We start from the raw sequence: 25373 nt of genomic DNA, 5'->3' as shown, positions 1-25373 counted from the left end.
ATAGAACATTCGGGTAACTCATAAGATATACCTGCTAAACTCTGAAATCGTGTGATGAACAAAGTATAAAACCTCATAAAGGGCAATTTGAAAGCCTAACGTTGTATAAATATGCATCTAATAACCTGTAAAATACAGGATATGGTTTGCATGCAAGGAAGAGCCGAAATTATCGAAGTCTTTGATATTTGCAGTAGATGCGTTTCAATTAAGTCGATATATAAACTTTTAAAGTTATAGAAGAATTTAAGCGACTCTCAGTTTCACCAAATAATCAGTTCAAATCTACTAATAGAAATACAGCAGGTTGATTTTTTGCAAAAACATTACATTGTTAATCATTGAAATAATTTGCATTAAATATTTAATGAGTCAATACAAATTTACCAAAGAAGTGTGAAAAGATTAATGATTTAAATAGGCAATAAGATAAATTTAATCTAAATATTTAAAAAATGGCACAGCATAAAGTAATAATAAAATTATTAAATTTATACTTACTGAAAGAAGTTGAACAGTCCTCCAGAAATATTTTAAATTGCAACAAAATGACAAGTAAAATATTTAATTATCTAAATTTGAATTTATAATTTCTATTAATACCTCATAAGTATTCAGAATTATATTAATAATTTATATTCATAAAACACTTATAGAAAAGAACTCGAAACTATTTTATCTTTGTTGTTATTGTTATTCTGTTCAATGACAAATAAAATATCCTTTTTTTTTTAAATTAGCCGAGATTCTCATTTTTCCTCAATTCAAAATACAGTTCCTATTAGAAAATTTTCAGAAGTCAAAAATTATATCGTATTATCTATTTAAAATTAAGTAAAAACAAGAGTTATTGTAAAATAAATTAATTTATCACTCAATATAGAATCTAAAAATATATTAATTGTTTAATATATTTTCAATTGCATATACCCTAAAAATTAGTCCAAAAATATAATACACACACACAAAATATATATATTAGCCATTAAATAACCAAATACCCATCATAATCTTTATTCTACGAATACAAACTTCAAGAATTAAAAAATATATATATATATTATATGTAATATAAAAATAATTTTATTTGTGTATAAAGTTAGAGAAATGTATAAAATACAAGTAATATTTCATGTTCAACATAGCAATGAATTAAGGCTTAATCTCAAAAATGTGAACTTATTAAGAGTGAAGATTTTTTTAAATTATTTATTTGTAAAACAAGTAGTGATTACACATGAGGTTGATTTAAAAACTATTACAACAATTTACTGTTGTTTACATTCAGCTGGGTTGACTTGTTTATTTATCAGTTTATCTTGACGTGGATTATATTCAGGATCATTACTAGTTCCTTCATCTTCATCTTCATCTTCATCTTCATCATCATTTTCAGACTCTTCCTCGTCATCATCTTCATCAAAATCATTTTCATCCAATAATGCTTCACCTATCATAATATGATTAAAAATCAGAAATTTATAAATATTAAGAAAAATAATATATCGATTCATACCTGTATAATACAGAACAGCTCTAGGAATAATCCTTTCGCGAATGTAATGGCCAATTTCAAAATCTGTTGTTAACAAATTATCAATTTCTTCATCAACTTCAGTTTCTGGATCATCTGGCACTAAAATAATATAATAATGTAATTACAACTTTTTTTTTAGTTATCTTATTTTAAGCTAGTAACTAGGGCCATTAGCTGTGGATAAGAACAGTAGATTTTTTTTTTTGTAGGGTTTGTTTGTAAGGTTGGAGCACATGTGTGCACCATGAATTTGTCACTACTAAAAATTCGGGTGATCACCTATCCCAGAGGAAGCAATGCTGGCCAAAAATTATAAATTACAAAAAATGTTAATTTCCATAATTCAATCAACTTTTATTTTATATGTAGGCTCAATTAAAGCCACAATTACATTATTCGTCAAAGTGGTAGTTGTTGAAGCCAGTTTATATCAGCATTAAGAAAGGACAAATAACTCATATTAAATAATTTGTCAAAATCAATTTTAAATGCTTTTATTAATAAAAAAACATTGGTTATTGAAACAAAATATCATACATAAACAAATTTTAATTAATATTTATGTATCCTAACTGTATTGTCTACTTTAATTTTTTTAAGTATTAACTCACCAGTAGGAGGACTGAAGAAATGAAAGAAAGATACATTTTGTACAGTCTTGTTGACAAAGCGAACAGCACCCTTTACCTTATGTTTTTGTTTCTTTTTAACTACTTTCACCGTTACATTCTTTCCTTTATTCCATTGAATAGTACAACCCTATATTTATATCGTTAGTACAATCAAAAATTTTCTTAATAGTTTAAATATAAATACATACTTTACACTTGAAAATTTCAGGTCCTTCAAAACTTAATGGATTGTTCTTATCAGGTATACATTTCATTTCATATTCCTTGGTTAATACAGTATTGGTAAACCATTCATTAGGAGAAAAATGAAATTCCAAAGCAAAACCCTAAAATAATAATAAAAATAAATAAATAAACATATAAAATTAGAAGTGCCAAAAAAATATACCATAGGTTCTTCTAACAGATAAACTTTGATATCTGTCAAGTGACTAAGAATAGGTTCATCATGGGTTTGAATCATATCACTGATGAGACTTGTATTCTTTAAAATAGTTAGCCAAAAGTCTGGAATGCCTTTGAATTGGTCGTTAGTACCGTCTACTACAGCATCATTACTGTAAAAAAATTATTTACAATTTTTTATAGAACTTAGAAATTGCAATAAATGAATATAAATACGCTTTAGATTCTTCAAGTTTAACTTTTCCTTCCATATCTACAGAGAGATCTTTGACATCGTCTTCTTCATCTGAAGGAAAATCACATTCTTCCTCAGTAGGCTCATAGTTTCCTTGAACTATATCACTTCGCTAAAATATTAAATATAGTATATTAGACTAAAATATTAAGTATTTATTATCGTGTATTTTACCTTATTATAATATTTCAAATACTCTTTATGGTATTTACATTCAAGAATATGAAGTTCAGTATAGAATTTAGTATCAACATCAGTCTGCTCTACGAGTAACTTTTTCAAGGCCTTAACACGTTTCTTGATTATCGGTGGAAGAGACTAAATAATAAGTATCAATATTAGTATTTATTGCATAAATAAATATGTAATATATATATCAAATAAAACTTAATGAAAATAAATAAGCATTTATTAAAAAAATATTTCTGAATTAGATTTAAATTTTTAATTTTAATTGGTACTTTTCTGTTATTCCTACTACCGCGACTCTTAATTCTGTTATCTCGACTACTATAATACTATCCAGATATTCCGTATTTTAATACATAATACACGCCATGAATTGCCATTTATATTTTAATGTATATTAGTATAACGTTTATTATGAGTAATCACGTAAATTATCACAGTAGTGGAGAGTTTTAGTATAAAACATAAAATCATCAAAATTATCACAAAACGTCAAATTACGATATTACAAAAATATAAATAAATTATCACAGTTACAGTCGCTAAAGTCATCAAAATTATAGGTACATTCCACAGATTCATAATTATTTTAAAATTAATAAATACAATGATGGATTATTTTAAAATAATACAACTGTCGGCAACTAGTAATCGAGCAAACTGTAGTCCAGTAGTTGCGGCATTAGCGAGGTAGTAGGGATAAGAGAAAAGTACCCTTTAATTTATTTACAAAATAATTTAAACAGACTCAGAGAACAAAAGATTAGACAAAATTAAATGACAGTCAATCAGATATCTGATACATGTACCTATATGTTGATTTGGAGGGAAATAAAAAAAAATTTCTTCCTGTAATTAAAATTTTTGTAAAAATACAATATTATATTAATTATTAATACTAATAAAAACAAAAATTAAATTAAAAATAAACAAAATCAAAGATCTTACAAGCATTATGTCATCTCCTTCTCCTTTAAAACCAAATTTATGCCTTAGTGGAGTGTCCTGTTCCATTTCGGAACCAGAGGATGAAGAATCAGCATTGTCATTTTCTGCTGACATTCTGTTAAAAATAATATTAAGTTTAAAATATCAGTTGATTAAATGGAGTATATTAATGACTAATTTAAACAAGGTCACAAGCAGTATAATTATGGATCAACTAAATGAATCATAACTCAAAGTCTACTATGCCCAGTATATTCAACTATAAAAAAATAGTATCCAATCTCCTTTAACGATTTTTAAACTATTATAGTATATAAAATAAAAAACCATAAAGTTAGATAATATAATATTTGTTAACTATTGAATTTCAATATTTTTCACACATTATGCGCAATGCGTTAAACGACAATACTATTAAAATTTATAATTTATAAATAACAATATAAAACGTAATAAACGATATTGATGGAGGTTAAAATAGATAGAAAATACTACGTCTTATTGATAACCTCAATTAAGTCAATAATAGGTGTTGTTTAACGGAAAATTCGTAATCACGCGATGAATTTTCGTAATTTAGTACGAAAAACACGAATATTTAAGTGGGAAATTCGAAAACGGAGGGGAAATCTTCGTTTGATCGTGGGCCGGCATAGTATTGTCGATGGTCGAACAGCCAGCCTAACCTCTCATTACCTTATCACTGCGTCACGCCGAAAAAACGGCTTAGAATCGTCGATCTCACGCCCATATTATAAACTAATCGAAAATACAGAAACAGCTACGTAATTATAATTCGGCAGTTTTACGTTGACATATCATTTGACAGATCGGGAATTGTTCGTAAGCACATGGTCATCGAAATTAATATTATAACTAATAACCGGGCAAAAAATGTGTTCTTACCTGAGTGTCGAGAGAACTGTCTGAGAAGAATTGCTGATCGTCAAATAAAAAACCGTGGGTACACACTGATGGTTCGGTTTACCAGGCACAGACAGCGGACAGAAATTCGGTAGTCGCACAATGTCGTGCACACACCACACTGTATGCTACTTCGAAACAACGAAAATTTAACGATGTGCGGCGTACAAGAGGCGCGGGATCGAAGTGAATGACAGAAACGTAACCTTAACGACTGTTAGTTCGTTTTCTACGGTTTCCGTCGATAACAATGGACGTGTATCAGCCAATGGCGTGACGACTGCTGCTCTGCTACCAAAGAGGTTAAGCACTGCGTGCCATTCGTAACGTCCGTGACACAACCAAGATCAGTCGCGCAATTTTTATTTAAAAAAAAAAAACTTTAGGTAATCTAAGACCTAACACAATATATTAATATAATACTATAGTCATACAAAGATTATTAAAATTTCCAAGTAATATGTATTAGTAATAATATTGTATTTTACAATTATTACCATTGATGGTTAAACCACTTAATAAAAAATTCAAGTAAATATACACAGTAAACACCAGTACAATATTGCAAATATAACTTTGGAGACTGCACACTCATTAATATATTTGATTAAAACTATAATAAAGTCAGGATATTTCCCATTCTAAGAAATATACCTACAATATAATTATTGAAACAAATAAATTACTACTGTGCTTGAAAATTAGTTATTAAACTTTACTAACATTTTAGATTTTAATTGTATACATTTTGAAATTAGTTTAAATTTAATGAATTTCTGAACATGAAGTGTTATAAATTTACTAATACCTGAAGTTCCAAGATGCATTTTAATAAGTCATTATTGGATATTATCTTTATATTTCAGCAATAAAATATTTCAGAATGTAATATTGAAAAATGTTAAGACCAAAAAAAAAATTTAGTTTTAATAACTATGTCTCAGATCTTTCTATATATAAATGTAATTTACAGTATTATAGTGTACAGGCTAATAATTTAATGACTTTTTAACTATATCAAGTAGCTTAAATTTATTGTATCTACAAAAAATATAATTTACATTATAAAACAGTCATAACTTTTAAGATAATTATTTGTAATATAACATAAAACTATTAAATAACCGCCACTTAAATGATTTTTATTTCTATTTTATGAATTTATGATAAATTTTTAAGAAATATAGAAAAAAATCAAACTATGTATGCTAAATAAAATCAAAAAACAAAATTATTGCCAGTGAAGCAGTGAACCATTTTTTTTTAAACAATATTTTAAAATATTAATTATTCTTATGTATTAAGAGTGTTACGATATATTATGAATTATGATATATTCATAGGCGTGTGCAGACTTCTGAGTCAGGCATGGCTAAATCCAATCTAACCCCCCCCCCCCCTCATATCCGTAATGGTCACATGAGATAAAAATTATACCTATGGGCAACCAGTTTATTTTTAATCATGTAAATGTCTATAATTTTAATTTATTTTGTTATCAATCTCTATGGATAAAACACCTTATTACTTTTTTAGGTACAAAGTACCTATCCATTCACATATTAAAAAAAAGGCTCAGGTTCCCATCTAAAGCCTAATCAGTTCTACCAATGCACATGTCAATAGATATATATTTAATAAATAATTACATTGTTTAAATATTCTTATTTGATTAATGATTATAAACACATTTATAAAATATATAGAAAATAGTAAAATTTTGAATTTTGAATATTAATTAAATTATATTGCTTGATATACTTTTTAAAATATAACATGAAATATTTTAAAAACTGATAGTGTGTTATAAGTTATAAGTAAATGGTTAAATAATTTGAAATTTAAGTTTTATAATTTAAAGGTTATAATAAGTTATTAATTTTTATCAAATAATTAATTTACTTTTTTCTACATTGGTTGTTATTATTTAATGAGACAATTGAAAAAAAATTGTATTAATGAATATGTTTAGTTATTTTTATGTCGTAAAAACCTTTCATAAATATTATTTTAAAATTTTTTATACTATAAGGATTTTAAAACTTCTTAATTATAATCTTGAATTTAAAAAAATGATTAATTATATATTTTGGTATACATAGTAACAATCATCAAAGTATAATTCTATACAATTAAGAATGGAACTTAAAATTAGTTACTTAATAATCAAAACAATGTCTTTAAATAACTTGTGTTTACTTAAAAATGTGAACACTTATAAATTGTATTATTACATTCATTATTGCAGTTAATTGTCTAATAAAGTTTTTACATTGTTCAGTCCTATGAATAATGTTCTTGAGTTCAACAATCTTATCAAAAGGGTTAATAAAAAATACATAATATAAATATATATTTCCTTGTCTTTATAAATTAAGTACCATTTAACAGCTCTAAGTACTTTTAAGGCACCTTCTATAAAATGTATCAATTAAAATTAACAATTAATTTACACATATTATAACATTATTAAAAATTATTAAAACAATAATTGGAATTACTTGTTTTGTGCATAATTCAATCTAAAACTAGATACATATAAATAAATATGTATAATACATTAAAATAACAAATAATTAATCACTTATATTCAACATTCCTAAATCACGTTTATCACAATCATTATTATATACAAGCAACATATACAAAGGAATGAGCAGAATCATGATTTTTGTTTAGATGATTTTATCGCCTTATTATTATTTACATTAGGGTTTTCTGAGTTTTGATAGGATTTAGCTGCTTTACTTTTAGCAGACAAAAATATTGGGAATAATTTGTGACGTTTAATGCGTTTTACAGACATTTCACTAGGTGTTGGAGATACTAAGACAATATCTGAACGGCTAGATACTCTTGATATCTTTCGATGTTTTGGATCTAAACTAGATTCTGAATTTGAATGGCGGAACGTATCAGGAACGACCTATAACATAAATATTAAATGTTTTTAATTGTTATAAATTATAACTTATAAATATTAGAATATATCATTTTTCAAAAATGTATTTAATATTTAAAATTAATTATACAAAATTAACAAAGATGAATATATTATATATTTTTTTTAATAAATTAACATTTTTAGATTCAAAATGATAAATGGAACTAGGAATCTTTATTGGTTTTATGTTGGCATACTCATTACATTATTAAGTTTAGAATTTTAACTAGAATTAAAATTATTATTATTTATTTATTTATTTTTTTTTTTGATTGCTAATGTATTGCTTGATTGAGATATATAGTTTTAGAATATTACGACCAAAAACAAGGAATTATATTAGAATTAAGTATTTAGACATTAAATTCTTTTATTCTAAAATTGTGAATGGTAAAAATAATTATTTATTTCAGGAAACATATAATATAATATTGAAATAATAGTCTTACAACTTGCTCAGATATGAATTGGTTGCTATCAACATTAGGTGATTTTATCTTTGGGTCTGTTGTTTGAACAGATTGCTGTGGTTGTTTCAAATCACATATGTCTTCGCCGAGTATGAAACAAGGTTTTGTATCCGAGGAATGGGTTTGTTGCTCTTCGTCCACGCATTCTAATTGATCGCTCCCTGAAGAATCCTGGCCGTTGTCCCGCCATTGTCCGGAATTTTCACAAACACCAAGGTCTTGATACGACGTCCCTGTAAATATATTAATGAAAATTAAAAAAGATAAAAAGTTGTTGAAAATGTTTATTAAAACACACAAGCAAATGAAAGTATTAATATTCTATGATATATATATATATAATATATATACATATACATTTATATATATACTAAATTAAATAAAACTACATTTATTAGATAAATTTGAGTTAAGTCACATGTATTTATGAGTATCAGAACAATACAATAAAATTTAATTTAAATTATGTTTATGTTTATAATTATTATAAATATTAAAAATATCAATTAACATTTTATTTTTTGGAAAAGATAACATTTATAAATATTATTTAATTTTACAATACCTTATACTTAATAATAATTCTAAATTGTATTAGATTATACAAATTAATATATTCTATAAGATAATTTTGTTTGTTACTTTTACAAATATATTATAATCAAGCATGACCTCCTATGAAGATTTTCTATGAAACTTTTTTTTTATACAAACAATTTGTTTAAAATTTAAATAGAAAAAATATTAAATTAACTTTAAAAAAATAATATTTAGTATTGTAAGTGTACACATAATGATGAAAGTAAATGTTATTGCCAATTTGACTAGAATTTTCCTTTTTATTGTCTTAACACCAGTAGTTTTGTTTTGAAATAATATTATTGTTACATTTTGCTTACCACAAAAACTCATCTTCATGCAGCATTAAAAATAAAAATTAATTAAATTATTTAAATGCACCAAGTAATAATATCTTAACATATTAATGTATAGGCCAAATAATATCTAATGCTTCAAAATTAAAACAACTAATAACTTTTAAAACTAAAAATATGAATTAAAATAAAACTAAAAAAACAAATACACATAAGACGAGGTAAGCAAATAATAAGTGGTAATATAAATAAAAATCATACAAGCCATATTTAAACTTAAAATATCAAATTAAATATAAGCTATCTCAATTATTACAGATTAAAATTTCAAAAATATTCCAACAAAACAAATTATCTTTTTAAATATTTCAATGATAAAAATTAGTATAACATTTCTTAATTTCATTGGTATAATACATTTACAACATAGTTGATTTAAATTAAGTTATACTATAATTAATAATAGAATGACTTGTTCATTTCATTGTTAAATAAATTGTAAAACTTTAATATTTATAATAATAATTCAAGTAATAAAAAATAATGTTCATTAGCTTTATTCTATAATTAATGTAATAATGGATTACAATAAAATACTTTCTTTTTTTTAATAGTAGATAATATAAAAATAATTATATAGATAACATAATAATTTATCAATTTAATACAGTTATAATATTAAAAGACATGATGGTATTTTTGTTAAAACGCATTGAATTAAATCAAATTCTAATGTAAGAGAATAAATAATGAAAATATCTAGTAAATAACAAGAAAAATTGTATTTATTTCAAATTAATTGAACAATAATTAAATATTATTGCAAGCAATAGAAAACACTCGAAGAAACAGTATAAGACAAACAAGCAGTGGTAAATTTCAACCAATAGATTCATCGTCCCTTCCCTTACCTGGACCCACGCAAACTGAATACTGGCTAGAATCGTCTTCGAGGTCATCTTGGCTACTCATGCGCCCTGAAATAAAAATAAATATTATAATAATCAATTATAATTAATACCTAAAAATTGCACAAACCTCGCAGTGAGAAGTTTCGCCCATTCACTACATTTCTATACAACGTGTTTTCTAAATGAGACAGACCATTGTTATTTATGATATTGAATCCGCATAATATTTCAATTTGTTTCCATCGATGCACTCTTTCTGCAAGTTCTTGAGTAACTTCATTTAATGATGTTCTAAAATACAAAATAAATATTAATTTATACAATTTATACATTGGTGTATTAATGTATTACCTTGCTTCAACAATACTACGGTCAACATCATCAATTGATTTTCCATGAGTTGACACAAATGCACCTACTAAACTGGATCTTTTTTTACGTAATTTTTCACACTGGAAGAAAAATTGTATATGTGAAATGTTACAATATTATATTCATTATCATTATTTGAACTCTGTACTAAATAAATTATTACCGCTTCTCTTGCTTGCTGTAACTGTTTTTCAGCGCTTAATTTCTTTTTAATATAAGATTTATTTTCAATTTCATGTGTTAGTTGTAACCATTGCTGTAATCCATGTGGAGGTGTCCAACAACGGTCATCTAATTCACCTTCTGCTCTTGCTAATTCTCCTCTTAATGACTAAAAATTTTAATTATTATTTGTAACTATTAAAAACATATTTCATATATTTCATATTACTTCAATTTCTGTTTTAAGTTGAGAAATTTCCAAATTAGAATAAGATGATTTCAGTTCTGATGAATTTTCATCTTTAGTTTGTTGTTCTTGTAACTGTTTTTCTAAATTTGCTTTTTCAGTAATAACATACTCTTGTACTTGTTTTGCTTTTTCTAGTTCTTTCTAAAATTAAATTATTAAAAATATAATAAAACAAACAATTTAACAAGTTATATAATATATAAAATTTATACCTGTAAATCTTCATAAGCAGTTTCTGCTTTTTGCAAACCTTCCATATCTCTCATCATGCGTTTTAAATGTAGTGTTGAACTTTTATTTTGGTTGTAAACATACCAAAAACCAATTAATGCTCCCAACAATAATGTTATTAAAACTAAATCTTTCAAATGTGTGACTGATTCTATAAATAAAATTAAAATATTTAAAAATAAAATCTAGAATATTTTAAAATAAAAAGTTTATCATGATATTTATTATTTCTACTTGTATAAATTAATTTCTAACCTTTAGGAGGTCCAAATAAAACTACATCCATAGCTTTCAATGCAATTTTTTGTTTATGAATAGGATCCTTGATTCCAAGTACATTATTCAAAAGTTGCATATTAGTAACTGCTAATCTAAAATTATAAACATTATAATGTACCAATGATTATTATTAATTTGTAATAACTAAGCATCATTAAAAATAACTTTGAAATGGACCGCAAACTCATATTCAATAAATAAACATCAAGGTGTTAAAAATAAAATTTTAAAATAATACACTCAAAATATAAAAGACTATACAATAAAATAAACATATAAACATACAAACTAACTAAAATGACACTCAAAATTCAAAATTAGAAATCTAATAAATACAATTTATGAATTATAACAAAATAGTTTTGTTTTTTATTTTTTTTTTTTTTTAGAGTTTTAGTTGTAATATGAATTACTTATGACTTATGAACAATGTTGTATTAGTTTTCAAATTTTAGGAATTTTTAACTACAAAACGATTTTTTAATTTTTGTGAATTCAACGAAATTTGCTAAAGATTCTTTAATTTCAAGCGCTTATAAATATTATTTATGGATTTACACTCAATTTTTTTTATTACTATAAATAAAAACTATGATGAACCTTGTATTAATTTTTAAATCTTTTAGACAGATTAAATAATTTTTATAAAATAAAAACTAATAAGAAAAAATCTTTAATTTTAATCGTCTATAAATAGCTCAAAAAAAGTCAAAATATTTTGAAAATTATTACACTTGAAAAATGATTATATTAATAGGTATTTATTAAAATTTTAAGTCTCTAAAACTATAACAAAATAAAATAAAAATTTTGTCAAAAACATTTTTACATAAAACTCTCGTTTTACCTTAATTTTTTGTTTTCCCTGATTATTAAGAAAAATACCGGAAAATGTTTTATTTTTAGCCCCCAGAGTAAAACTACAACCTATTTTCTACCAAAAAACATCTTCAAGTTCAAAAATGTATAATTTAGCAAAAAAAAAAAAACCATATCATTGTAAAATAAATACATTCATCGTTTCGCTCAGAATCTAAAAAACTATATATTTTTTTTACTATTTTCAAGTTTTTTAAATTTTTTATGCGATAATATACATTTTTAATTTAATATTTCGAAGCAGAAAATTATTCGATATATTCGATATGTATAAATCAAATTTTAGACGATTAGTTTATGAATTATAAGTATTTCAAGTTTAAAACGGAATAGTGGACCAACATTTTTTTAGGGATACGCCTATATCACACAACAAACTTTGTTTTTTTTATTACTTACAATTATGTAAAAAAGTATTTTCTAAACGTTTATAGTTTTTAAAATATTGAATGATTCATGACAAAAAATTACCCGGTAAATTAGAATTTAATTACATTTTTATTGATGAATAAGATAAAATAATTATTATATATTATTATCGCTAATATGGTGACACAATATAGTAAATAATCTACAAGATCATAATGAAAACATTGATATAGATACCTAAGTACTTATGAAATTAATTTTTTAATTTTTTGTAGAAATAGATTACAATTATAATTAAATAAACGAATTTTTATCACATTTTATAGTAGTGCTTTAAGATGCTTAACTTTTATGTGATTCTACATTCCTATCGATACATATCAACTAAGAATAATTTCTGCATTTAATAATGTTTTGATTTTGTTTTTGTTATTGGTACCAAAAGCAAAATGAAAGCCAAAACAGTATGTTTATAGAATTTTCCTAAAATGTTAAAAATCAATACAAACCACTTGATTATAATTTAATAACCATAAGTCAGGTTATCTCTTGATCAGGAATAACCTAAAACTTCGATAAAAATTATTGACACCTAATAAATAATTATTATTAATTCATTCGTGAAAATATTAGTTTATTATACAGGTTTTCCGGTATTGAATTTCTTATAATAAACTAACCAATAACCATTATAACTATAACCATCAAAATACTAGTATGGATACAATATATACAATATACCTACTGCATTTTATCATGACAAATAAACAAACGATAGACTACGAAAAAATTGATTTTCTAATACCTACGTAACTACGTAACTATAGGCATATGCTTCCCCGACTCAATAAAATGTGTTAACTATGCTTTAAAATAAGGCCTTGTGATTTTCATATTCATATTATGTTTATTAATTTCCCCTCCCTTCACAAGCCAAACTCTATATACAAATGCCTAAAAATTCGTATAGTATACTGTATATTCAATATATACATAACATAGGCAATAATTGTACAATTGTTACTAACCTAGGTAGATGGGCTCCGGTCACTCTATGTTGTATAAAATTAGGAACATATTGGGGCAATTCTACTGATGTAGAAAGCCAATCACAAGTTTGTTCGACAGTCCAATTGTGTACCTAAAATATAATATACAAATAAACTATATTCATGAACTTCAATATTATATTTAAGTTTTTATATAGATGTATAAAATTATGATTTATATTATTATTGTGAACAAAAAACTAATACTTACTTCAGACTTTACCCAAGCATCCCACAAGTCTTTAACAGATATATACATATCATCATTTTGATGAAATGCTTTTTGACGTTTTTCTGCACCTTTTTCATATTTTAATTCTTCGCGAAGAAACTGTAGAATAAAAAACACAAAATTCCAATTAAAATAAAATTTTATTATTAGTAAAATTTAAAAATGTCGACATAAATTTGGAATTATATGCAATTTAGTTCAGTTTTAATCATATTAACTAAAATATTTTATAAGAAACAAAATGTGTGAACAATGGACATTCAATCTTTTTCTTCAAAAGATCATAAAAAAAAAAATGAAAAATATGAACTTTATAAATTAAATAATAAGTTCTTTCTTTGGTAATGTAATCTCTTGTTGAATCGATACATTTTTGTTGATAGTTATAGTTTGCAATAGCCGCATGGTTTAGATTAACCTAGTAAAACCAAACGTATTACATACAGAAGATTGTATATTGATCAACTATTATTAAATTACTCAAGTATCAACCTTGGCCTACCATGACATGTAGAATATAGATACAATAGGATCTTCATCTTAACGTGTCATTCAGTTTATTGCAATGCACCAAAATCAAAAAGTAGCAAAGGTCATCATTAAAGATGTACTATAAAATTATAAAAACTTATTCAGTAATCGGAGATACATTATTTGGAATAAAAATTTTATCATTCTTGTTAATATTTTATTAGAGACAAGTAAGTTTGCAGATTTTAAGTATTATAGACAGAAACAAAAACTTTTGAGTGTTGACTATTGAAAAGCACTTTCAAGCTTTTTCTATAATATTCAATAGAATATTTAAGAAAAAAAAACACAGCAAAAATATAAAAATGTTATAAATTAATATTACAATTTTCTTTAATAATAAATAATAATATAACAATACTTTTACATATCAACTAAACAATTTTGGGCATTTTTAAAATAATAATATAGTCATTATAAGAATCAAATAATTTGTAATCGATTTTAAATTATATATCCTTTAACTATATTATTGCAAAATTTCACAATAATAAACGCGTTTTAAAAAATCTACTTTTATAAAAGTTTTTTTACGAAAATATTCCACAGATCTAATGGCAAAAATTAGCAATACATTTGAAAATCTTTAATAAACCATTGCATTAAAATAATAATTTTGATAGGAATTCAGTTCACAAAAATTGCCAATATATTTTTTTAAAGCTGGTGGCACATAATACATGTCGAGTTATATACCTTTTTCTCAATTTTCGATTGTAAATTCTAAATCATGATCAAATTTTGAAAATTCCTCATACAAAATATTGACAGTGATAAATACTCGTGTTTATTCACCTACATCAAATCTCACTAATGAAGTTGATACAGAAGAAGTATTAAACAAATTCACTTAATTATTTTTTACTATAGTGAAATATTAAAGTAAAATACAGACTATAATATAGTACCTATTACTAATTAGTTATTAATTATTAGATTTTAAAAGTTAATAAGTAGTAAAATAAAAATATATTATATTAATTATGCATCAATAGTGTACATTATTATATTTTGAGTAAATCTACAGAAGAAATATATCGAAAAACATCATTTTAAATTTAAACGCTCCCACAAATCGTTTTGAAATACAACAAATGAACTATACTACAGTTATAACCAAAACAATATTTTATATAATTAGTGATTTATGATTAATATTATAGTACTACACTAATATAGTAATATCTAACTAATAATTAATGAACTGTAATGATCAATTTTAAATCAATATTGTTAAAAATAATTAAAAAAAATACTATCATCACCCTTAATATTTTATTTGATACCTACCTACGTCAATTTAATTATATTGTAAACATATAATTTAAATGAATAATAAGCATAGTAACAAATTTATTAACACAATTTATATTCTGATTTATGACTTAAAATGAGACGTAATCTTTAATATATTTTTTTAAATGCTTTCCGCAAACACGCTCAATTGTATTTTTTTATGTATTCACGTAAGAATGTTTTAAGTGCCAAATTCGTTCAACACACTATTTATAAAAAATACAAAAAAATGGTCCACCTATAATATTCCTAGGAGCAAACTGCCAAAATTTAGGTTGCCTGGGAGTATAATTTTAATTTGAAACGGAAATATTCAGTACTTTTTTCGCACAACCATATGTATAAATAAACTACTAACAATATTGTGAGGGGGGAATATAAATTAATTTGTAACTTATTTTCGTTGATCCTATTAATATTGACTCAATTGGGAAACATTATACTTAGAAACGTCACTAAAACTCCCAAATGCATTATATGATTAATAACAATATTTCACCATCTACTAAAGTAATTATACAATTATTTACAAAAAATTTAAGTTTCTAAATGAGGCAAATTTCGTCACATCAAAACATTGGTAAACATAATAATTTAAAACTAATAAGATTTAATTATAACACATTTTAACTAATAAATTATTAATAATTTAAACTCTAATTTAATTTTTGATTTTATAAATTCATATTTTATTAAAGAGAAAATTATTTTTTAAATAGTTAAGACTGCATTATGGATTTATTGGTAAATTCAATGTTAATAAAACACCAGACACCAACATGTAGCAATAATAAAAACTAAAGATAAATATTTATACATATTAGGTAGCTTAAAAATTATAATTATTTAATATTTATCATATAATATGTAAGCCGTAGGGTTTACGTTTACATGATCATTACAGAAAAAATGTATGTTTAAAATATTTACAGACAGGGACGGATCCAAGGGGGGCCTAGCGGATCAGCCTCCTTCCCAAACATTATTTCTCAATTTTTTTTTTTATAATTTTACAGATCCTGACATTACTATTTTTCAAATCACATATACGTCTGATAATATAATATATTATATACAAGGTGGATATAATATATATATCGGGAAAAATATAAATGTAAATATAGACATTTAAATTTTATTATTTAATTTATAAATATTATATTATATTAAATAATCATTAATTAATTTATTAAATTGATTACCTATAGCTACTATTATGACAAAAATTTTAAATTATGAATAAAGTACCTATAAAAAAATTGTTTGCCTTCCCTCACCCCGAGATCTTTTCTCTGGATCTGTGCCTGCAGTTACAGATATTACCCATATGCAAAAATTATTTATTTAGTTTTTAAGCCGAGGAGTTTTCACACTACACTGTTTCTTGTAAGGTAGAATTTAATAAGTAGGTAATATATTACCAACGTTTTGTTGCCTGCGTATTAATATATTAAATATATAAAACACGACACAGCATAGTATGAACCCGGAATTAAACAGGCAAGTAAATTAATAAACTAAAATTTCACATATTTTCTTTACTACCCTTTCTTCGAACAGCTTTACTTCCACTTAACGTACATTCTCTTCTACTACAATATTAACCCTAACATGTCTAAATATTTTCGTAATACTTAGAAAAATCTCAATAAATCAGTGACTTCTTTTTATCTTTACTCCCAACCCAGTAATTAACAAACTTTTTCGCTTATTTTTATCCCGGATATATCATTATTAATGACAAAGTGTAAAAATATACCTAAATGTTAAAAATGTCAATACATCTATTACATTTATATTTGAATAAATAATCAAGCATTACCTAACTGTAATATAACTTTAAAAAAAACTACAACTGTGTGAAGTGTATATTAAAGATAACCTTTTATTGAGTATATTTACGTATTTTCCGTGTTTTGGGAATTCGAATAATAATAAATAATAATTATGTGGATACACAAAATATAGTTAAATATAGGTATAAAATTATAATAATACAATGTATTTTATAATGAACTTTTAAAAAGTGAATGTTTAAATCAAATTACCGCGCAGTAGCTGTATCCTAATATCAATATACTATTGTATTGAGGTAGTACTGTGCACAGTGCAATAATTTAAGCATTTAAATGAGTTAAAATAAAATAATATATTATATTATATTGAAATACATACTGAGTACATTACTCATCTACTTGTAAGAAAAATATAAAATATAATACATTAAAATACTGCTTTTAAACAGTTTTGATCAACTTTAGTACATAATAAATAAAAAAAAAAAAATTAAATATTATTTATATAATATTTATTAATGTTTATTATTGGAATATGATGTATTTGCACGAGGTCATTGACATAGAATATCCAATATACACGAACGAGTATAGTGTTCAATTTAATTAATAACCTCAAATTGTTTAGTCAGTAGCACAATAATTAAGTTCATCTCCAATACTACAATAATTAATGATAAATCATGTTACATTTTTTTATGCGCAATAAACTGATAAAACTAAATACACTAAGCTATAATGTTGTTAAGAAGACATCACACTCACATGTGTTGTCTCCGTCTTACAAACATACAATATTGCAAATTTTACATTTAAAATAATCTATTTTACTCAATAATTTTAAAAATTAAATTTAATTAATTTATCATAAAATTTCAAGGGAATATTATCGAAGGAATTTCGGAAGTGTTTATTGATTTATGAAAAAAATTACGAGCATTTTAAAACTGTACATTTTTTGAATATTAAAATCCAGACATACAAATGAACCATTAATATTTATTTCACTATCTCAAGCCATTTTCTGTTTTTAGGAAAGATAAAAGTATTGTATTGTCTCCATAAATAATGGGGCCTAACCTAAAAAAAAAATGTAAAATATTTGATGATACAACAAAACTTTAGTACCAAATATAATAGACCACCAAATTAACACACACCATTAAAAAATTAAAAACTAAGGATAGTTAAAAATCTTTTATCAATATACTTTAAAAATCTTTTAGAATATAGTTTTAAGCTAAACATATTACAATATCACCTGACTTGTTTAAGATCTTTAAAATAGAAGTTTTTAATTAATCTTATTTAGATTTAAAATTGTTAGTATTTAATAGTTAAAACTTTAAGATATTTATATGCTTAATATTCATAAAAAGTACCATAAAACTAATTAACCAACTTCAGTGAAAAAATCATCAACATTAAATTATAATTCTTCTAAGTATTCAATTTTTCATAATCATAGTATATAAATAAAGTTTATGTATGCTAAATTTGTGTAAATTTTTCCATTTAATAAAAAAACCTCTTTTTTTATAAAATTACTTATTTACTTATTTGATCCTATTTATTGAGGAAATATTCTTTATGTAGAAGATATACATAACACATTATTTGGTTAATAATTTAAACAGTAAAAATACAAGGTACAAATAAAATTAAGGAAATTATTGCATAATGAAAATATTTCTATTATGATTTATTATACTTAAATGTAATGTGATTTATATAATGATCAAATAACTTTGAGACGTCAAAATATTTTGAAACTATTTTTGACATTTATTTACTTCCTGCTTAAAGATGGAATCCAATTCTTTTTAAATAAAATAAGAATTAATTGTGACGAAAATTAAAAATACAATTTTCTAAATAATTAAATATTTAAAATAATTGTTTAACATATCTTTAAGTGAAATGAGTCAACAGACTGTCATAATTTTATATCGTCCATGAAAGTGAAGGCCATTTTAAACTTGTAGGTATTTAGTTTTTACTTTTTTTTAAGCAGTTATAGTAATACATAAAAAACATAATAGAATAGTTAAACAAATGTAGGCAGCAATTTAATATTTTTATCAATATAGTTATTAATTATTATAATAAACATTACTTCATCAAAATATTATAGTTAATTATTTATAAATAATTTTTTTATGATAAAAATACATTAATTTATACTTTTATATAGGTTCTACCAGTTTGAAAATATATTTTTATGATACATGAATTAAATTTTTATCTATGTCTTAAATATATTTTGAAATAACTAAAAAAATGTTTGTTATAAAAATAATTTTATATTAAATATAGACAAACCCTACTTTTTATGTATAAGAAATTTAGAATATATTTTTTTATATTAACTTTATACTACTTAAGTGTGATTACTAACTATAAATTCCACATTAGGGGTGAAGATGAATATAGGATATAAGATTCTGTCATTAATAATACTAAAAACATTAGAGGGACTTGCTGAAGAAATCGAAGGAGAATACCAAAGTAGATTCAGGAAAGGAAGATCAACCACAGACCATATTTTTGTAGTCAGACAATTGATGGAAAAACACTATGAGCATGCAAAGGAGCTGCATAATATGGTGTTTATGGATTATAAGCAGGCCTATGATAGCATAAACAGGGAAAAACTGTGGGAGGCACTCAGAATACTTGGCATCCCTATGAAAATTATCAAAATGATACAACTATGCAACAGTAAAACATATAATAGAGTAAAACTTGGGAATGAAGTGTCTATGACTTTTGAAATCAAAAGTGGACTATGATAGGGAGGAGATACCATGTCACCTGTACTTTTTAACATAATATTGGAACGTATGATTCAAAACATGTCAGACAGGGAAACCTCATCACTAAATAAAGGATTACTGTTTGTATATGCTGATGACATCATAATTATTAGAAACAAGCGAGAAGAAATTCAAATGAATCTGAAGAATTTAATGAAGGCAAGTAAAAACATGGGTCTAGTAGTAAATTTAGAGAAGACAAAATACATGGTAGTTACAAGAGGATCAGAAGATAGTTCCAACTTTAAAGTAGAAAATAAAGAATTCAAACAAGTAAAATAATTTAGATAACATCGAAATGACTCTAAGCCAGTGCTTCTCAAACTGGGGGCTGTGGCTATATGACTGGTGAACTGTGAAATATTTATTTTTTTAGTTATTATGTCATTTTAGTACATAATTAAAAAAAAATAAATAATGATTTTGATTAAGAAGGCCTTAACGTTAACAGTTTTACATTAAATTTAGGGGGGCCCATGAAAAAAAGTTTGAGAAACGCTGCTCTAAACAACAAAAATATTAATTTTGATATGATAAATGTGAGACTGAAGGCAGCAAATCGATATAACTTCGCAATAAAAAATCTCTTTAAATCAAAACAATATCAAAAAATGTCAAAGAAAAACTATATAAGACCAGTATTGACTTAAGCGTGTGCCACATGATACACAACCAAAGGTGACGAAGAAAAACTTAAAAGATTTGAAAGGAAGATCCTAAGAATACATGGCTCAGTATTTAATACCGAAACACAACAATGAGAATTGAGAAAAAACACACAGCTAAAAGACGTATATAGAAGGGAAGATACTGTACAATTTACTAAAAGTATAAGAATGCAATGGACGAGATACGCGTGGCGAGCAGACAGTTAAAAATATATTATACAATATGTATTTTAAAAAATAAATGTTTTAATATCTATGGTTTGTGGTTTTAAATAGTCATTATTGAGGAATATATAGTAATATATATTACCATCATTATTCAATGATCAATTATAACCATATTATGTCTATAAAATTTAGTATTCAAATATTACTTTATTGAATAATATTAATAATATACAGAAGTCAAATTAATAAGTATGGTCAATATTAATAACTTTTTTTAAAGTAACTCATAACTATTTTTTTTTAAATGTTCCTCTTTTAAACGGTAAAATCATGACCACACTACCTATGTTCGTTCAACTGATAATAATTCACAATACAAATGATATAAATTTAAATATTTTATTAGGTATTAGCTACACTTAATTTCTATACCATAACATACAAACACTGTTTAAATATTTTTTTTTACTTTTATATTAGTAAAAAATTATAATTTTAGAATCTTCCCCTTTTTTTATTTATATACTCTATTATGTTGTAAGTGATACCAATAAAGTTTTATCTTTCACATTTTAAGAGGGTATTCTGGTATTAAAACTTAGAATAATAAATAATAATACATCAGTTTACTCAAAAAATTGTACTAATATAAACATTATGTTAAAAATATGTACAAAAAACACAGGCTTTGTTCCAACACAAAAGTATAATATAAGTTATCAACTGTGTCATTAAAAAATCAATTATTACTAAAAATTCACTAATGTGACAACTGTTGTACATATCTGGCAATTTGCCCTGTCTTTAATTTCATAAAATAAGACAAGGTAGTCATCACCTCAATATTTTTAGAAATAATATCACTTAACATTAAGTATAAAACTAAAGTGGCTCAATATTTGCATTACTTTTTAATATGTAATTGTTAATAATGATAATCTCTATTAACCAATTACTAATAAATTATTAAAAATAATTTATTTTTAAAATTTTCAAATATTATTATAATACTTCTTTATTTAAGATAAACTTACATCATCAGATTCTGAAAGATCAATAGCACCATCTGCATCATCATCTAGTTGTCGATGTAAAGATCGAATTGCTTCTAAACCCAACCTATCTTGGGTAGCCATTGTCAAACATGCAATATCATCGTTACATGAATCATTAACACCTCCTTAAAATAAAAGATCAAAATGTGATTTATAAGAAATTAAACTAATTATAAGATTTTATGTAGGTATTAAAGAATAATATTGAAGAAAAATTAATTTATATTAATGAATATATAAATTTAAAATCATTCTCTTTCTTACATAATTACAAACTAAGTAATCCTAATAAACATTATTCTTAAATTCAATCTTCATAGTTAAGAGTAAGTAGCATAAATTAAAAAATAAAAAATATAATAATTCATAGTAAACAGTTATTTATCTAAACATATGAGTATTTTGCATATTTTATACTATAAAAATTGCATGTAATTTTTCAAGAATTAAGTAATAATTGAAATGTAAAGTATCTAATTTTGGAAAATAAGCAGTTTAAATAACACTAAGCATTTATCCTAATAGAAATAAATACTGCAAAGAATTATCAAATGATAATTTAAAAAACACAAGGACACATAAAAATCATTATTATAAGGTTAAAATCAAACATAAGCAATTGCTTAGGCTTACAACTCACTGAAATTTTAATATAAATTAGTTATTTTTGATAGGTTAAATTACCAGTTAGAATAATTTATACATCATTTTAATAGCTAATAGGTAAGTTAAATAGTTAGATACCATTATTTAACAATTGAAAGAGAATATGTGTCTGGAACATTACATCTATTTATCTATCTCTTGGCTAGCAATACAATTAAATAAGTATACAATGTACCAAATGCATTATTTATTTAAAATGTTTATTTTTTAATTAATTTTTTATTCTATTTTAAAATTTAAATATCTATTAAATATTTTAAAAATAATTTTAAAACTAGGTATTTGTTATTAACTTAATCAAACTTAAAAATAAATTAAGTACTCAGTATTGTTTAAAAACAGAAATAAGAAGTGAAAAATATTTATGAATGTAAAAATTTAAATTCTCTTATTAAGTATTGTATATATTTTAATCTTGCATCAGTTTTAATGTGTAAACAAATTAAACATTCTATGTACCTAAATAACATCAATAAACTATGGTGATTATTGATTATGTACATAGTAAATAAATTTAATATAATTTTGTTAACTATAAATTCAAAATAAGCTTTAAAATAGAAATATTCATAATAATAATCATTAACTGGGAGTTGAGAAAAAATGCAATTCTACTAAACCTAATTGTGGTTTGGTATTTATCTGGACAATTAAATATATTAAATTAAAAGTAATTATTGTGACAAATAATAATAATAAACAGAGAATATAAAATTAGGATCAAAATTAAACAAAAAACCTTCACAACGATTTTGTAAATAATTTAAATAAAAAACAAAAATGTATGTAATACAGAATACTTGTGTTTGATAAATAGGTACTTACAAGACTTCACTTATACTCTATTGTACAGTTTTTAAGTAAAATTTATCAAAAATTGAAATACCTACCCACCATAGAACTTTTACAATATTTTTCAATTACTAGTTAAACATAAATTTAGGCATTAATTTTCATAAACATTTATACTGTGAAATAGTATTTTTTTTTTTTTACAATACAGTAAAGGGGCATTGGATAACAATAAAATAATAAATAACAAACATGTATAATTCATATTATGATTTTCTGATTAGGTAGTAACATATGATTCACTTACCAGAATCGGTTGGTTCCGTGATCCGGACTTTGGCCGAATTAAAACTAGATTCACCGAGTACATCACAGAATGCAGGAAGCACAAATGTTAACATTGCACTACTCCATAGTAACATAAGAAGCAACGATTTTGAGCACATGATTGGAAAACGGAAGCTATAGGACGATTTTTATTTTTTTCTGTGAGAAATTTCTGAGGCGGTTTTCTGTTGTGAATCTCGTTCGATTGCTGTAAGGATTTTGCGATTACATCACAACACTACCAAGTCTATTCGCTTAATTCACAGAAAAGTGCGATTATTATTAATGTCGAAGCCCCGGCGTGCGATATATTAAAAATAATACGTTTGTTATAACATACGAAAACGGATAGAAGAGTAAAAAATAACCTAAATTCTTGAACGTAAAAAAAAATGTTTAATACAAGAGTATAGTATATTAGTATACGACAAATAACAATTGTAGGAAATCGAGACGAAGCGATATCACAATTATGAAAACGGAATGGACACTGTCACACTGATAAGAATTCACGGCTCTCCCCATAAAAAAGAGATTCGCGCACAACCAAATAGTAAGTAGGGTTTCGGTCATCCTTGCCACAATTTTGATTGGTTGAATTCGCAGCAGCTGATGACTGCTGATATAAATTGCAGCGCTGTTCCTCGACAATGGTCAAGGCGATTTTTAATCATCATAACATTCATAACATTACTACATTAGCCATTAGGTACCTATATAGTAATAGTACCTACTTAATAATATTATTTATCATGTCCAGCGTGGCAGCGTCTATTGACTTATTTCATGAAGTAACACAGAGGTTCTTTTTATTTTTCATTTAAGTAATATCGATTTTAATACATAAACGTATTGTTTTATCATTATTAATATATTTATTTAAATTAAGTTGTAATTAGTTTAGTAAATATCTTGCATATTATTCACTGCTACACATCAAATAAAAATTACGCGACTGAGTGTTTACACTTAATTCCAAACACTGGGAACTAAATTATGACGTTTGATTAATAAGTATCTACTCAACTCGACATGTTTTTAAAATTATATTATCTACACGTAAATATCGATGTAAACTGTTTTAGAGCCATATAAAGGGTGTACCTACACATCTATAAGTTAGTATAATATATAGGTCAGGTGAAAGTCAAGGACGACCCACAATAATTAGCTGTCTTTCATGCTACTTTTGAGAGATTCAGTAAAATGTTCTAGTAACAGATCAGCGGTCAAGGTTATTGTATATGCACATTTGCGAATAAGCTTATGCAGCCTCTGTTTTCTGATGAATCAAATGAAATTTGTGTCATCTAAATAATAGCACTCTTTGATGACAGAGGCCAACGGTGAATTGACCACTAACTC

At 24.4% G+C, this 25373-nt stretch overlaps 2 protein-coding genes across 3 annotated transcripts; both read right to left on the bottom strand.

The window, feature by feature from the left end:
* Positions 1-1182: 1182 nt before the first annotated feature.
* Positions 1183-5075, bottom strand: LOC112601916 (nucleosome assembly protein 1-like 1). The gene is made up of 9 exons (XM_025349801.1): positions 4853-5075; positions 3947-4061; positions 2984-3127; positions 2791-2921; positions 2558-2726; positions 2358-2495; positions 2149-2296; positions 1517-1636; positions 1183-1450 (listed from the first exon to the last, which is right to left on the bottom strand). Exons 2-9 carry the CDS (start codon positions 4058-4060, stop codon positions 1269-1271), a joined length of 1146 nt encoding a protein of 381 aa, XP_025205586.1. The 5' UTR covers position 4061; positions 4853-5075; the 3' UTR covers positions 1183-1268.
* Positions 5076-7098: 2023 nt separating this feature from the next.
* On the bottom strand, positions 7099-24518 carry LOC112601822 (stromal interaction molecule homolog). 2 transcript variants are annotated; one of them, XM_025349614.1, is made up of 13 exons: positions 23989-24127; positions 22203-22348; positions 13873-13992; positions 13641-13753; positions 11341-11456; positions 11067-11236; positions 10834-10995; positions 10606-10773; positions 10422-10522; positions 10198-10361; positions 10071-10136; positions 8264-8517; positions 7099-7796 (listed from the first exon to the last, which is right to left on the bottom strand). In XM_025349614.1, the coding sequence occupies exons 1-13, from the start codon at positions 24125-24127 to the stop codon at positions 7533-7535; spliced, it is 1983 nt and encodes a 660-aa protein (XP_025205399.1). In that variant the 3' UTR covers positions 7099-7532. The 2 variants fall into 2 exon arrangements, with proteins under 2 accessions (XP_025205399.1, XP_025205400.1); XM_025349615.1 differs by lacking the exon at positions 7099-7796 and adding an exon at positions 9184-9196 and having other exon boundaries at positions 8394-8517; positions 23989-24518.
* Positions 24519-25373: the final 855 nt, after the last annotated feature.

This window comes from Melanaphis sacchari, unplaced genomic scaffold (assembly GCF_002803265.2).
Source record: "Melanaphis sacchari strain LSU unplaced genomic scaffold, SCAv2.0 Contig7_pilon_pilon, whole genome shotgun sequence".
In the NCBI taxonomy this organism is placed as follows: domain Eukaryota; kingdom Metazoa; phylum Arthropoda; class Insecta; order Hemiptera; family Aphididae; genus Melanaphis; species Melanaphis sacchari.
The sequence above is the reverse complement of the archived record's forward strand: the minus strand, read 5'-3'. Positions and strand labels throughout refer to the sequence as shown.

What these genes read in the sequence shown, in the direction of transcription:
- LOC112601916 (XM_025349801.1), bottom strand. Translation starts at nt 4,060, where the DNA reads ATGTCAGCAGAAAATGACAATGCTGATTCTTCATCCTCTGGTTCCGAA. An exon ending in AAACTTGAAGAATCTAAAGC is followed by an intron (nt 2,727 to 2,790) that starts GTATTTATATTC and finishes ATTTTTTTACAG; the next exon opens with TAATGATGCTGTAGTAGACG. An exon ending in TTTCTTCAGTCCTCCTACTG is followed by an intron (nt 1,637 to 2,148) that starts GTGAGTTAATAC and finishes ATATTATTTTAG; the next exon opens with TGCCAGATGATCCAGAAACT.
- LOC112601822 (XM_025349614.1), bottom strand. Translation starts at nt 24,127, where the DNA reads ATGTGCTCAAAATCGTTGCTTCTTATGTTACTATGGAGTAGTGCAATG. An exon ending in CACGGAACCAACCGATTCTG is followed by an intron (nt 22,349 to 23,988) that starts GTAAGTGAATCA and finishes TTTTATTTTAAG; the next exon opens with GAGGTGTTAATGATTCATGT. An exon ending in CTGCTTATGAAGATTTACAG is followed by an intron (nt 10,996 to 11,066) that starts GTATAAATTTTA and finishes ATTTAATTTTAG; the next exon opens with AAAGAACTAGAAAAAGCAAA.